The 15931-nt window shown below is 40.2% G+C and overlaps 1 protein-coding gene across 2 annotated transcripts in view; it reads left to right on the top strand.

Annotated features, from left to right (window-relative positions):
* Positions 1-1383: 1383 nt before the first annotated feature.
* APPL1 (adaptor protein, phosphotyrosine interacting with PH domain and leucine zipper 1) overlaps positions 1384-15931 on the top strand; it is a 38296-nt gene continuing 23748 nt past the window's right edge. Inside the window, exons 1-6 of one of the 2 annotated variants that reach the window (XM_047691493.1) lie at positions 1384-1581; positions 7029-7127; positions 8630-8689; positions 10034-10105; positions 13660-13747; positions 15404-15445. In XM_047691493.1, coding sequence (XP_047547449.1) covers positions 1528-1581; positions 7029-7127; positions 8630-8689; positions 10034-10105; positions 13660-13747; positions 15404-15445 — 415 coding nt within the window. In that variant the 5' untranslated portion in view covers positions 1384-1527. The remainder of the gene's footprint in view (positions 1582-7028; positions 7128-8629; positions 8690-10033; positions 10106-13659; positions 13748-15403; positions 15446-15931) is intronic. The other variant, XM_047691487.1, reaches the window with a different exon arrangement.

Genomic DNA, 15931 nt, shown 5'->3' with positions numbered 1-15931 from the left:
TGTATCTGTGGAACCAGGCAACTAATAATCTTTACTCAGCATTTCTAATATTTCTCAAGTGAAAATGGAATGGATTGACTGGATTAATGGCCAGAGTTTTATTCATTTTAACGCTTTTTAAAAAAGATTTTATTTATTTATTCGACAGAGATCACAAGTAGGCAGAGAGAGAGAGAGAAAGAGAGAGAGAGCAGTGGAAGCAGGCTCCCCGCTGAGCAGAGAGCCCGAAGCAAGGACCCTGGGATCATGATGTGAGCTGAAGGCAGAGGCTTTCACCCACTGAGCCACCCAGGTGCCCCTGATTTTGTTTTTTTAAGTGATGTCTACACCCAATGTGGGCCTTGAACCCACAACCCCAAGACTGAGAGTCCCATGCTTTACCAACAGAGCCAGCCAGGTGCCCCAAGTGGCTAGAATTTTACAAGGCCCTTATGATTTTGCGCTTTTTTTTTTTTTTTGTATACTGATGAAAACTTCTTATAACTCTACAGAGAAATAAATGAGGCAGTGTGAGGTTGGGGAAGAAGGACAAAGAACCAGAAGTTCCAATCCAGACCAGGTTCTGGAATTAGGGCTTCACTATTATCTACTGTAAAATTAGAGGCTGAAGAAGCTATTTAAAACTTCTTCCAAAACTTTTTGACCTAACAGAAATGCTAATCAGTTACCGACATAATTAACCAGTGCATCCAGATCTTTAAAAGATGTTGTCATTTGCGATTTAAAAGAAATGCGGGGGGAGTCTGAATTGAGGAACGACAGCCCTTCAAGGCCAGGTAAGAATTGATGAACTGACAACAAATCACATGTTTTTAACTAAACATACTGATACCCAAGTGTCTGGGAAAATAATTTCGCGTCTACTGTCCATGAATCTACTGGTAGGCCCTATTAGACACAACTTGGGGTTTCACAAACATCTGAGGTAGCCAGCACCATTTCGCTGGAGGGTGTGGGGTGGGGAGTAGACGGGACGCTCCGGGCAGGGTTGGGAACGTTGTAATTAAGCAACTAAGAAAGGCCCCCCGGCAGTAGGGCCTCTTCCGCGGTCTGATGAAAAATGCTGCGGGAGAAGGAAAGCCGCCCCACACTCCTACTGTGGTCCTCCTCAAACGAGGCTCTAGTTCCCGGAAACCTTCGCTGTCGGAGGTGTGGGGTAGACGGTCCCCTACAATTTACATCAAAACGCGCGGGCAGGGCATAAGGTCCTTCCAAGCAAGCACCGTAGCCCCCAAGGCCACGGCTCACCGCACAGCCCCAAGCCGCAGAGGAGTCTCTCGGCCACCCCCGCGGCGCTGACGGGCGTCGCCGCGAACCAATGGGTGTTCCGGGAGGCGGAGCAAAGCGGCCGAGGGGGCGGGATTTCCCGCGCGGCCGCTCGGCGCTTGGCAGGAGCGGCGCGGGCGGCGACGGCGGACGCGCCTGTAAGAGAGGGCGGGTCGCGGTCAGCTGCTGCAAGCGGACGGGCGGCCGCGGGGAGCTGTGGGCGGCTGCCGTGTCTCCTGCCGCCGCCCTCCCTCCGCCACGATGCCAGGAATCGACAAGCTGCCCATCGAGGAGACGCTGGAGGACAGTCCGCAGGTGAGGCGCGGGCGGCGGCGCGAGGCGAGGGAAGGAGCAGGGCGGGCGGACCCCAGGCCTGGCGCCGCGGCCGCCGCAGGTGCCCGCCTCGGCCCAGGTGGGCGCCGTCGGCCAGTGTCCCCGCCCGTCGCGGGCCGCGCCCCGAGCCACCGCGGCCCAGCCGCCAGCCCGAGGCCCGCGTGGGCCTGTGGGGCTGGGCGGAGAGGCACGCGCGGGGTCTGGGACGTCGGTGGGCGGCGACCGAACGTCCGCCGCCTTCGCTCGTGGACCCGGCGGTCACGTAACGTTTCGGGGCTCCCTTGTATTTGACGAAAGGTGCGTTTTTATCGCCTGTAAGGTCATAAATGCCAGTCCCGGGATTTCCTCCCCGAAGGTCTCTTCGGAGGAAGGACACAAGGAGGAAAACAAAAACAAAAAGAAACCGTAGACTTATTCCGTGATTTCTGAGCAACCTAGGGAAGGAAATGGATAGTTTTTCTTCGGGAGATGCTGGAAGGCTGCTGGTTTGCCTGCGTGGAGAGTCACCGGCGAAGCCCTTCATGTGGTTCGGAGCCTCCCCGCGGACTGTGCAGTTGTGGCCGCGACTGTATCTGCTGTCACTCGAGCTGTGCACGGCTTGTGATGGACGGCGCCTTCGCGGCTCCAAGACTGCTGCGCGGAATGATGCAGACTTGGCCCTAATAAACTCATCAGAATAAAAGCCCGTGTTTCCGTGCTTTGCGGGGGATAATGCCGCTGTGGCTGCTCTCGCCTCAGGCAGTCTAGGGAGATGTAACAATTTGTTACGGGTTCACTATTGAAGAATGAGATGAGTCCTGTTAAAAACATGTAGGTAGGCGCTGTAAGTTGGGTCGAGAAACACCATCCCTAAGCCTGTCTTTTTTACACGATTTAAGCGATTTAAGGCGACGATGTTGCTGGTTGGCTACCTCTGAAATGCTGTTTATTCAGAACTGCAGTTGCACATGTTTCATGTGTGTCTTGATAGTTTAATATGGCCCCAAAAGATGAGGAAGAAGGGGCTGGATCCCCCTGGCCTGTGTGATGTGTGTCATGACTTTGTGCCAGTTTTAATTGCCAAGTGGAAGTCAGGCTCTGATTGTGGACTTGATTCCCCCCCCCCCCCCCCCCCCCCCCAGGGGGAGAGTTATCTTCACAAGCCAGTTTTTTGGTGTAATGTTCTCTTATCGGCCTAAACTGAAACAGAATAAACCCCACATTTTGGTTTATCTTGACTGCCAGTATAGCTAGTTCAAGTTCTTAATGATTTCTGTAGTGGAAAGTTAGAAGCTATGTTTGTTTCAGATGTTTTGTAAAAATTTTGTGGCATGTATTGTTCAGGTGCACTTTGTCACTTTACTACTGTTATATAAGACTCAGCAGGTTGCCTTACCTTTCTTACCTGGCCTGGTTTTTATAGCCCATAAAGATTATACACAGTCCAGAATGGGTAGCACAGTGCCCTTGCCATGACTTGTGTGGAGGATATGATCTGACTCATCAGACTAATTTCTTGTACTTTTCACACAGTGAGTTTACAACTTGAGCATTCATTGTTTTTTTACAAGTACGTGCCATATTGGTTTCAGTTTTATAGTAATTTTTAATGAAAATAGCCACCTTGATATTCTTTCAATTTCTGTAAGTAATAATTTGAACTAGGTATTATTTACTTGGAAAAATTAGTTGGGACAACTGAGATTTAGAAAGGGAAGATGCTTGGAAGTAATACTTAGTGAGAACTTGTGGTAGGATGGAAAGCCCTGGATTCCGAGGTTCAGGATGGAGTTTTAGTCTTCACTGCCACTTCACTTTAAGGAAAGTCTGTCAACTTCTCTGAATCTCAGCTGTTATAGCGAGTGTTTTTATTTTTGAACCTAATTATAAAAATTATAGTTACGTGCTTTAGAAAAATTGGAAGGTATAGAAACACAGTTACCTGTCCTGCACCCAGCAGCAAACCCTGTTAAACAATTTTTCCTTGTTTTCTTTTATATATTTTAATGTATTTAAAGTTCTCTTGTGCGTAACAATTTTTATTCGGCTTTAACTTAACATTGTAATGTAAATATGTTCACATATTATTAAATTCTGAATAAAAAAATTTGAAAGTTGCATGTTTCCTTAAGTGACTTAACAGTTGTCCTACTGTTGGACTTCAAGAGTTTTCCACAAGTTTTGTCTTATATATAGGACTGAGGTTAATGCTTTGAGGCATAAATTTTTGTTGTCATATGGACTGTTTATCTAGGATAGAGTCCAAGAAGTCAAATAACAAAAAGAATGTAGATAGGTTTCTATTTAGATCATTTGATCCTAGTCAAAAGTGTCCTGTCAGTTGCTATGTAAAAAAGTTAGAACCTGGAGTCATAGGAGAGTATCCTAAATCGCAGTTACCCATTTTTAGTTTTGATTTATAGTAAGTGTTAAAATAGAGGGCTATTTGCAAGTTCAAATCTAGTTGATTGGATATAAACATCTTTAGAATTTAATCTCCCATTCTGCAAAAGATCGTATTTATTGAGACAGGAAATCTTTAAGGCTACACTAGATGTCTTGTCCATAGTTATATATTGTTTTGAAAATCTGGAGCAAAATGAAACTTGCTGGTTAATAACAGATATGATCTTTTAAAAATGATTGATTTTATGTATAGATAAATATCAGTGATTCATCAGTGCTAGAACTAGGAAGATAAAACTCTAGTCCCAATTGAAGACTTCTTTCTTTGACATAATATGGAATATATTCACAGATTATGAGACCTACTTTTTTTTCCTTTTTCCACATCTTGACATGTCTGATACTGAGATAGATGCCCCCCCTACAGTTGACAATTTATTTGTAGTTGGGTCGCAAATGTGCACACATGATTGTTTCTCCTAGTGGCATGACTGGTCAAGTGCGGCCTTTCAGCATTCAGCAACTCAATTTTAACAGCCACTTGAAGGACCATCAGTCCTGTTCTCTGAAAATATTCCTTTGACTCCTGCGATGAAGCCAAGTGCCACCATCAAAATTTGCTGAATGGGTATCAGTGGTTTGGAAAAAAATACTGGGGACAAAAGTGGAACACTTCTAAGAAATATTTGTCACCCCCATGGCACAGAATAATACTGGGTGAGAAAACATGGATATTGATTCTTAAGTCAAAAAGTGACTCACAAGAATTGAACTCTGAAAAAATGTTAGGATAATATTAAATTTATGCTGTTTGTGTTTTCCTTTTATGTTCATAGGAGTTGTATATCAAATTCTGTCTAAGGGTTCATTTCCACAAATATAAAGTCAAAGTTGAAAGACCTAAGAAAACCTCAAATGATAGCTTAATTGCTGGCATTGTTTTATTTAAGTAGTATTTAAAAATGGTGCAGGGGGTGCCTTGGTGGCTCAGTCGGTTAAGCATCTGGTTAAGCATCTGACTCTTGGTTTTGGCTCAGGTTATGATCTCATGGATTGTGGGATCCAGCTCTGTATCAGGCTGCATGCTCAGTGGAGAGTCTGCTTGAAGATTCTTTCCCTTTGCCCCTCCTCCCACTGGTGTGCACGTGCGTGCACGCTTGCTCTCTCTCAAATAAATCTTTTCTTTAAAAGTGGCACAGCTGTCAGTGGATGCCATTATAGATTCAATGAAATGGTACCATATTAATGTACTTTTATAAAGTGCTAACTGGATATTAGGTTTTTTTTTTTATTTTTTTAAAAGATTTATTTATTTGACAGAGATCACAAGTAGGCAGAGAGGCAGGCAGAAAGAGAGGAGGAAGCAGGCTCCCTGCTGAGCAGAGAGCCGGACGTGGTGCTCCATCCCAGGACCCTGAGATCATGGCCTGAGCTGAAGACAGAGGCTTAACCCACTGAGCCACCCAGGCGCCCTGGATATTATTAGTTTTAAATAAGGAACCTGTTTTAACAATGTTTGGGGCTAAGGAGATCTTTTTAACTTAAATGCAATGCAGGTTTTTGCATAAATGTGTAATTCTTTGAACTAGAATAATAATTTGGGGGAAACAAAAATGAAATGGCAGATTTTTCTTAAGAACGGCACTAATCAAACAAAGTTTCTTGATGTTTTCTTTTTTACATCTTAAAGTAACACTTTAAGGGAATAGGAGGGGGCATAGAGCTAAAGAGTGAAATTCTGTCAGATCTAAATCTCTGGGGCATGGGAAAGAGGACTGACAACATGGATTTCATATGTGGACAAAAAGATTTTGTGCCCTCTTTTTTTTTTTTTTAAACCATATTGATTTAGCTTCCTTTTCCAAAAACAGGAAGCTAAGGAATAAGTTCGTTTTTTTAAAAAACCACCTTCTAAGAATTAATTATTTGTAGAATAAAAATACAAGGTCATCTTTTAGATTTTAAATTGCAGTTATCTCAATAGTTGTTGGTATTTTCTTTCTTTGTCTTTGGGATATGAAAAAGTGAGTATGCTTGCCTTGATATGCTGAGTTTCCTTATCTCTGACCCTTTTTATTGACAGTCTTTAACATTTACTTACTGACACATTTCCCCCCTAAAATGAAGGGGAAATGCTTATTGCATTAAAAAAAAATGTTTAACTTGGGGCGCCTGGGTGGGTCAGTGGATTAAGCCTCTGCTTTTGGCTCAGGTCATGATCTCAGGGCCACATCGGGGTTGTCTGCTCAGCTGGGAGCCTGCTTCCCTCTCTATCTCTGCTTGCTGCTCTGCCTGTTTGTGATCTCTCTTTCTCTGTCAATAAATAAATAAAATCTTAAAAAAGCTCTTAACAATATAGATAAGTATAAAGAAGAAGAAGAAAAAAAAAAGAACTTCAAATTCTATACTCATCAAGTTAGTTTTTACTAGGCCATGTTGGGAATGGTACTATGTTGTTATTTTGGATTAGGGTAGGGAGGGGTTTGGCACTACCACAAGAGACTACGGAAAAAGAAATCGTACTGAGTTATCCTGAAATAAGACCTCTAAAATACTTATACATGGAATACTGTTAATTTAGCCTTGTATATTTTTGTTGATCTTAATTTAATTACAGACTTTTTAATTCATGAAAATATACCTTTGTTGTTCCTTTTAAAGTTTATGTGATGAGGGCGCTGAGTGGCTCAGTCAGTTAAGCGTTCAGCTCCTGATTTTGGTCAGGTCATGATCTCAGGGTTGTGGGATAGAACTGCGCTGGGCATGGAGCCTGCTTGAGATTCTCTCTCCCTCTGTCCCTGCCCTAAACAAATAAATAAAAATAAATTTTGTGTGATGTAGTTGGAAAATCCCTCCATTTTAGTGAAGTGAAATTGAGAACAAAGAACCCCAGCATCTTGGCATTACTATCAAAAGAGAAAATAGGTTAAGACTCAGAATTCTTAGAGCCCCAATATCCTAGGATTTTTCCTTTCTTCAGAAAATAATTTTCTATTTGATTTATATAATGGTTAATGTAAACTTACTGCTTTTATTTTATACAGACAAGGTCTTTACTGGGTGTATTTGAAGAAGATGCTACAGCTATTTCCAACTATATGAACCAGTTGTATCAAGCTATGCTGCGGATTTATGATGCACAGGTAAAGGCCTAAAGGCTAGCTGCTTTTTTTTAATGACTCTTGAAGCCTGTGAGGACAGACATAGCTAGTGCCTGCCTTGTTTACTGGTGCCTAGCTATATCCTGGACTCATAGTAATATTTGTTGAGTGGATGCATGAACTTTTTTTTTTTTTGGATGCATGAACTTTTAAGTATTTTGTATTAAAGCTCACTTTCCAATTATTAGTGTGTACTTTGCAATGCTACAGAAGAGATAAAGATTGAAGCATCTTCCCCTTTTTACCCAGACATAGTAAGAACTTTCTTACTGAAACTTACTGATCATGATCTTTGCCTAAGATTTGACTGAAAACCCCATATGGTCACCAGGGTTTTCCCTAATTGTGCTTTTAATCTTACGGAACATTTCCCCCTTTTTGAGTAAAGGATTGAAAGTAGTTTATGTTTAGTGAGAAGCAGATAATAAAAATTGAATGTAATTCTGGGTACTGGGAGATGAATTTAAGGAGATGACTAGATTGTTTTGTTGAGCAGGTTTAAGATTTGAAGCTGTGTTTATGTAACTTAATTATAAGCCTTACCAGCAACCTGGGTTCTATGATAAGCTTTCTTAGGGATTAATTAGGTGTACAAGTCCCCCCCCCCCCCGCCCCTATCTCATTTTACCTCCTTTCTGGACTCACATTTTCATTATGTACTAAAAAGTTGCTCTGAGGGGCGCCCAGGTGGCTCAGTCAGTTAAGGGTCCAACTCTTAATTTTGGCTCAGCTTATGATCTCAGGGTTGTGAAGTCATGCCCCCACATCAGGCTCTGTGCTCAGCTCCAAGTCTGCTTGGGATTCTTTCTTTTCTTCTGCCCCTCCTCCAAGTCATGTGTCTGTACACTTTCTCCCTCTGTAGGTAAAACTCTTTTAAAAAATGAATTAAAAAGTTGTGGGATAGTTTTAAATTTTTTTCCTTGCAATTGGTCTCTCAAGATTTGACTCCTGACTACAGAGATTACTGTGTAAAAGAAATGTTAATTTTGTCATTATATTCATCACTAGAAAAAAAACTTGAAAGTAATACCTTCATATTTCTGTGTTGCTGTATTACATGACTAGGCTAACCATAGTTTGGTTGTATGTTGTTAAATGTGTTGGTATAGTTTCAGCACCTAGAGAGAGGAATAATTTGTCATTAATGTAGAATCTCTTAAGATTTTGCTAAGATTATATACAGTTTACTTCTAACTTTAAAGCTTTAACAATATTTAATGCTGAGTTTTATTAGCTAAAAAAAAAAAAGTACACCTAGAAGAACACTGCTGAGTTCCTTGATGGTATCTGTTTAATGGTTTGAGTTTCCCTTTAAAGTGCTTTAATGGTAGTTCCCTCTCCAGTGATTTAATGAGGGGTTTAGAGAACGCGTTATATAGCACTTATATTAAGTAAAAAACAAAAGTGGTGTAGGTATCTTCAACTAAAGCTTTTTCTTAATCAGTAATATTGTGTTAATTTGAATGCTGATTTTTCCCCCACAGAATGAATTAAGTGCAGCAACACACCTGACTTCAAAACTTTTAAAAGAATATGAAAAACAGGTATCGTATGTGAAAATTTTAAAAGCCTAATTGAAACTATGCAGTGATAAAGTATCTGTATAAATAGAATTGCTCATCAAGAATCCTAAGCTTTTTTGAATTCATAGAAAGTAATTTTGATATGCTGTTGAAATTCCATTATAGCTCCTTTTAATTAATCTTAGGTAGAAGTTATTTAATTGACTTCTCCTCTTCTTACAAATAAGGAAACTGAGGCTTACTCATTTTATAGCTGGTTATTGGAGGAATTAGAACGAAACAAATCTTTGAACTCCTAGTATGGTATGCATTCCTATAATACTATGTTAATCAGTTGCTTAGCAAACATTTTAAGTAATGTATACTAATTGTACAAATTACACTTTTATTAAGTGACATTTTTAGAGTGTATTCAAAATTTTGGAAATTTGTAAAAGTTTCAGTCAATCCTTAACATGGGTTTGAGGGGTGCCTATGTGGCTCAGTTGGTTGAGCGAGTGCCTTTGGCTGGGGTCATGATCCTGGAGTCCTGGGATCTAGTTATGCATCAGGCTCCCTCCTCGGTTGGAGTGTTCTCCCGCTGACCCCCTCTTTTTCGTGCTCGCTCGCTTTCTTTCTCCCAAATAAATGAATAAAATCTTGAAAAAATACAACAACTTGGGTTTGAACTGAATGGGTCCACTTATTCATGGGTGGTTTTTTTTGGATACAGTACAGTAAATATATTTTTTCTTCCTATGATTTTCTTAACACTTTTCTCTAAAAGATTATGAAAATACAGTACATAATACATGTAATATATGAAATATGTGTTAACTGTTTACATTATTGGTAAGGCTCCTGTCAACAGTCGGCTGTTAGTTAAATTTGGGGAAAGTTAAAAGTTATATGTGCGGATCAGCACTTCTAACTCCTATTTGTGTTTTGAGGGTCAGCTATTTTTTTTTTTTTTTTGAGGGTCAGCTATTTTTAAAAATGTAAATTATACCCTGATATGAAGAATTGGAGAAGCAACGTGGGGTTTTGGGGGGTAGGGAAGGAAAAAATGAAACAAGATGGGATCAGGAGGGAGACAAATCATAAGAGACTCTTAATCCCACAAAACAAACTGAGGGTTGCTGGGGGTAGAGGGGTAGGGAGAGGGTGGTTGGGTTATGGACACTGGGGAGGGTATGTGCTGTGGTGAGTGCTGTGAAGTATGTAAACCTGGCAATTCACAGACCTGTACCCCTGGGGCTAATAATATATTATATGTTAATAAAAAATAAAAAATTATTAAAAAATTTAAAAAATGTAAATTACAGCATCATTCACAGAATACCTACAGCACTGGACATTACCTCATCTCTGTTTCTCTTTTTTTAGCGTTTTCCTTTGGGGGGTGATGATGAAGTTATGAGCTCTACTTTGCAACAGTTTTCAAAAGTTATAGATGAGGTAAGTACTTATTTTGCTTGAGTAAGTGGTCTTATTATTAAATTATTCAAGTTTAGCTTTTATTGGGAACTTGTATTATTATGATTATATGAGCAAATCTCTATAATTGAAGAAGGATCTTATTGGGGCACCTGGGTGGCTCAGTTGGTTGAGCAACTGCCTTCAGCTCGGGTCATGATCCTGGGGTCCCAGGATCGAGTTCTGTATCAGGCTCTGTGCTCGGCAGGAAGTCTGCTTCTCCCTCTGGCCCTCCCCCTTCTCACGCTCTCTCTCTCTGTCTCTCAAATAAATAAATAAAATCTTTAAAAAAAGAAGGACCTTATTTCCATATTAGTGTTGGTCTCATATCTTAGTGGGTATCTCATAAAAATAGTACTTTGTTTGGTTAAAACAAATTGTTTTTGGGGATGAGCCTAGAGATGTGCTCTCTCCCCTCTTAGTCTGTGTCATTCAACCTTACACTCTTATCTGGTATAGGCAAGGAGGTAAGAGTTCAACTACGAGGGACGCCTGGGTGGCTCAGTCGGTTAAGCATCTGTCTGCCTTCAGCTCAGGTCATGAACTCCCACGTTGGGCTCCTTGCTCAGTTGGAAGCCTGCTTCTTCCTCTGCTTCTGCCTGCCTGTTCTCTCTCTTTCTCTCTCTCTCTGACAAATAAATAAATAAAACTAAAAAAAAAAAGAGGGGCATCTGGGTGGCTCAGTGGGTTAAAGCCTCTGCCTTCAGCTCAGGTCATGATCTCAGGGTCCTGGGATCAAGCTCCACATCGGGCTCTCTGCTTGGCGGAGATGCTTTGGCTCTCTTCCCTTTCTCTCTGCCTGCCTCTCTGCCTACTTGTTTTCTCTCTCTCTCTGCCCCCCCCAAAAAGGTTAAACTATGAGATATAGGGGCACCTGGGTGGCTCAGTGGGTTAAGCCTCTGCCTTCGGCTCAGGTCATGATCTCATGGTCCTAGGATCGAGCCCCACATCGGGCCCTCTGCTCAGCAGGGAGCCTGCTTCCATCTGTCTCTCTGCCTGCCTCTCTGCCTACTTGTGATCTCTGTCAAATAATAAATGAAATCTTAAATAAAAAAGCTATGAGATATAGCTAAGTTCTGGTTTTTTTTTTTTTAAAGATTTTATTTATTTGACAGAGATCACAAGTAGGCAGAGAGCCCAATGCAGGGCTCGATCCTAGGACCCTGGGATCATGACCTGAGCTGAAGGCAGAGGCTTAATCCACTGAGCCACCCAGGCACCCCACTTTTGGGTCTTTTTTTAAATGATTTGTTCTGATGACTGGTTAGAGAAATTAAGGGCTGATATTGACTATCTGGGATGGAAGGATTAATAAACTAAATGGTAGGATGTTCGTAGGAGGAAGAGGGGCAGTGAGAGCTATTTGGGGAGTCCGTTACTGTTCTCAACTAGTGCAATGAAAGCTTTTCTTTTCATATGAGCCATTAGATAGTTCTGTCTTTTCTAGTCCCGTAACTGAAAAAGTAGTTTTTTGAAATATTTTAATAACTCATTATAGCAAAATATTGTCATAGTAGAGCAATATACAGAAATATTTATAGGAAATGGAATATTTTTATTCTGGTAAAATATACATAACATAAAATGTCTCCCTGGTTACATTTATACACTCACAATGCTGTGCAGCCCTCACCGCTGATGTTCCAGAACATTTTCATCATCATCCCAAAGGAAATCCTATTCCCATTAAGTAGTCACTCCCTACTTTGTCTCCCTTCAGCTCCTGGCAACCACAAATCTATTTTCTATCTGTATAGATTTGCCTGCTTTGGATATTTCATATAAATGGACTTACACAGTTTGTGGATTTTTGTGTCTATCTTCTTTAGTATAATGTTTTCAAGGTTTGTCTGTGTTGTAGCATGTATCAGAAGGTGAATAAAATTCCATCATATGAGTATACCACTTTTTATTTATCCATTGATAGTTGATGGACAGTTGAGTTGTTTTATGCCTTTTGGCCAGTGGGAATAGTGCTACAGTGAGGGTTTGTATCTAGGTTTTTGTTTTATTTTTTTCTTGAACACCAATATTCAGTTTCTTTGGGGTATATAATCAGGAGTGGAATTGCTGGGTCATACAGTAATTTTGTATTTAGCTTTTTGAGTCAGACTGTTTTCCACAGGTCCTGTACACTTTTACATTCCCACCAGTAATGGAGGGTTCCAGTTTTTCCACGTCCTCATGAACACTTACTATTTTTTTTTTAAATATTTATTTATTTATTTGACAGAGAGAGAGAGATCACAAGTAGGCAGAGAGGCAGGCAGAGAGAGAGGGTGAAGCAGGCTCCCTGCTGTGCAGAGAGCCCAATATGGGGCTCGATCCCAAGACCCTGAGATCATGACCTGAGCTGAAGGCAGAGGCTTAACCCACTGAGCCACCCAGGCACCCCGAACACTTACTATTTTCATTTATATTTTTATTATAACCATCTAAGCAGGTATGAAGTAGTGTATCATTGTAGTTTTTATGTGCATTTTCCTGTTGACTTATGGTGTTGAGGACCTTTTTCTATGCTTATTGGCCATTTGTATATCTTCAAAGAAATGTCTATGATAGTACCCCCCTCCGCATCCACAGGTGATACTTTCACGCCCCCCCCCCCCCCCCCCCCCCCCCCCCGCTCAAGTGGTTACCTGAAACCATGGATAGTACGGAACCATATATAATGTGTTTCCCTATACATACACACACATGTGATAAAGAGTAATTTATAAAATAGGCACAGTAGGTTTAACAAAATGAGAGAATAATTACTAATAAAATAGAATTATAACATTATACCATAATAAAAGTTCTGTGAATGTGGTGTGTGTGTGTCTCTCTCTCTTGCAAAATATATTACGGTGCCGTACTCAACCCTTCTTGTGGTGATGTGAGATGATAGAGTGCCTGCATGATGAGATGCAGTGAGGTGAATGATGGAAGCACTCCAAGGTCCCGTTAGGCTTCTATTGGCCTTCTGACACTATGTCCGAAGGAGGATCATCTGCCTCGGGATGGCAGTTGACCATGGTAACTGAAACTGCAGAAGGCAGCACTGTGGGCAGGGGTGAAGTGCTTGATTCAGTACTTTGCCCATTTTTCACTTGAGTGGTTTATCTTTTATTACTGAGTTTAAGGCTTCCTTATTCTAGATACAAGTTCATTCTCAATATGTGACTGGCAAATATTTTCCCCCTTTCTGCAGGCTGTGTTTTTACTTTCTTGATATATCCTTTGCCCAAAGTTTTTAATTTTGATGAAGTCCAATTTATATTTTCTTTAGTTGCTTGTGCTTTGGTGTCATATGTAAGAGCCATTGCCAAATCCTAGGTTATCCTGTGTTTTTTTTTCTAAGAGTTTTAAATGGACTTTTTTTCCTTTTTTTTTTTTTTACTGTATAGTATTTTGGACTATATCACATATTTTTGAATGTTCTCTTATGTAAAATGTATCACCATCTGTATATTAGATTTTGTTTAATTTACAAACACTGGCTAAATATCTCTGTATAGTTATTTATTCAGCCATTTTGGTCTTCCTTTTACTAGCTTAGCTCTTGTCATGCAGTACTTTCAACACAGCTTGCTGATGCCATGATGTTTCCCATTACCCAGTTTAAAGAAAGAGATCTAAAAGGTAATGAAATCAAGTTTATGTCTACTTCCATTACCCCTCAGATCAATACTTGTAAAGTGCATATTACTGTATACCTTAACCATTTCTAACTACAGCTTGTACCACTTTAATGTATCACTGGATATTTATAGAAGCTCCTGCTAGATGTTAAACTAGATACAGTAGAATATTGATATGAATACAGTTGTCTTCTGTCAAGAAAGCCTCGAGAAGGAGATGGGTAAAGTAGGTAATTAAGCTAATTCTCTAATAATTAGGGAATGAGCAAGGTGGTATGGGGGCTCAGAGGAGAGTGTCAGTAAGGTGACGCTAAGGATATGACATGAGCATTGAACAGTGAAGAGGCATTTGCAAGGAGAAGAGAGTCATTGTTCCATTAGACAGACTAGAAAGCACAAAGGTATGGGTTATAGAAATAGGTGTCTTGTGGTTGACAAGAAACTCCATGTGTTTGCAATGTTGGATGTGTTGGGGTGTGACAGGAGACGAATCTGGAACTAGATCATGCTGAAGATGTTGGACTTAAGTTTATAAGCAAAGAAACCAATGGAGGCCTTGAAGAAGTAGATCCAATTCCTTTGGTTTTGGAGGTTAGAATAGAGTGGATTTTATTTTTTTATTTATTTTTATTTTTTTTTTAAGATTTTTATTTATTTATTTATTTGACAGAGATCACAAGTAGGCAGAGAGACAGGCAGAGAGAGAGTGGGGGAAGCAGGCTCCCCGCCGAGCGGAGAGCCTGATGTGGGGCTCGATCCCAGGACTCTGGGATCATGACCTGAGCTGAAGGCAGAGGCTTTAACCCGCTGAGCCACCCAGGCGCCCCGAATAGAGTGGATTTGATGTCCAGGAAAATGGATTAGGAAGTTGTGAGAGCCCAGTGAGCTATGACCAACGCCTGAGCTGTGACAGTGGCACAGGAGGTGTGTTTAGGGACTGCAATGGTGGGAGGTAGGGGTACTGGCACGTCTGGCAACCCCATGACTTAGTAGTTTGTGGTGGATTTTTTTTCCCTGTTTAGGATTATTAGGTGATAAAATGAGAGTTTTATAGAATTGGCTCTGCTTTCTCATAATTTACAGTCTCAGTCATACAGACTTATTTACTGAATATATATAGAGAAAAAAAACATTGAACTAATGTATCAGTGGATGGTAAAGTATTCAAATCATGCATGGAATAAAGACAAATGTATTTTAGAAAAGGAGTTAGTATTTATGGTGATAATTCTCAAGGATGGTCATTTCCAAGGTCAAGAAACAAGTTCCCTTTTCTCTTAGTCTGAATGTCATATCTTACTAATTTTTCTTTTTTCTCGGATTCAGCACTTAAACTTACTAGAGTGTGTATCAAAAATAAGAAGTTGGATGTTGGTACTAAGTCAGAATATTTGAATATCTTAGAATTTGCAATGATTTAAAATTTTTGTGTCACATTATTATTTTGTGGCAAGTAGATCTGCTGGTGTAATTGTTGTTAAAGATAGTGAGTGTTTCATAGAACAGCTAAAACACAGAACTTTTTCACTTTGAATGTTGAAGTATGAAATATTATTTGGAGTTTGAGTTTAGCTTAAATGGGAGTTACTGTTTTCTACACAAAATTTTAGATATTTCATAAATATGCTAAATTGAAACTATTCTTGAACTTTTCCAGAAATACTGACGTTAAAGGAAGTGTTTCAGATTGCTAGTAATGGTAAGTTGTGAATACAGTTCTTTTTCACAGTGATGCATTTATCAACATAAAACTGTGGCTATATTCTATGTAATAATTGAAAAAAATGAACCTAATTTAAAGTGTAAGTGAACATTATGTAAATCAGCGCTATTTTTAAGTTTTACTAAGTTTATGCTACAAGAAAAATTTAAATGGAAACTGAATCAAATCTTGTGGTTTGCTATATTAATAATACCAGAGGAGTTGATATGATATATTCCCTTGTTTTCTTGTATATTCCAAAATTTTCTTTAGTGAACATTTGCTATTTTTGTACTAAAAAATAGTTTTTGGGACACCTGGGTGGCTCAGTTGGTTAAACATCCGCCTTTGGCTCAGGTCATGAATTCAGGGTCCTGGGATCAAGTGTCCTGCATTGGGCTCCCTGCTCAGTGGGGAGCCTGCTTCTCCCTCTTCCTCTGCCACTCATCTTCCTTGTGCTTTCTCACTCTGTCTCTCAAATAA

Source organism: Lutra lutra, chromosome 1 (assembly GCF_902655055.1).
Source record: "Lutra lutra chromosome 1, mLutLut1.2, whole genome shotgun sequence".
NCBI classification, from domain to species: Eukaryota; Metazoa; Chordata; class Mammalia; order Carnivora; family Mustelidae; genus Lutra; species Lutra lutra.
The sequence above is the reverse complement of the archived record's forward strand: the minus strand, read 5'-3'. Positions and strand labels throughout refer to the sequence as shown.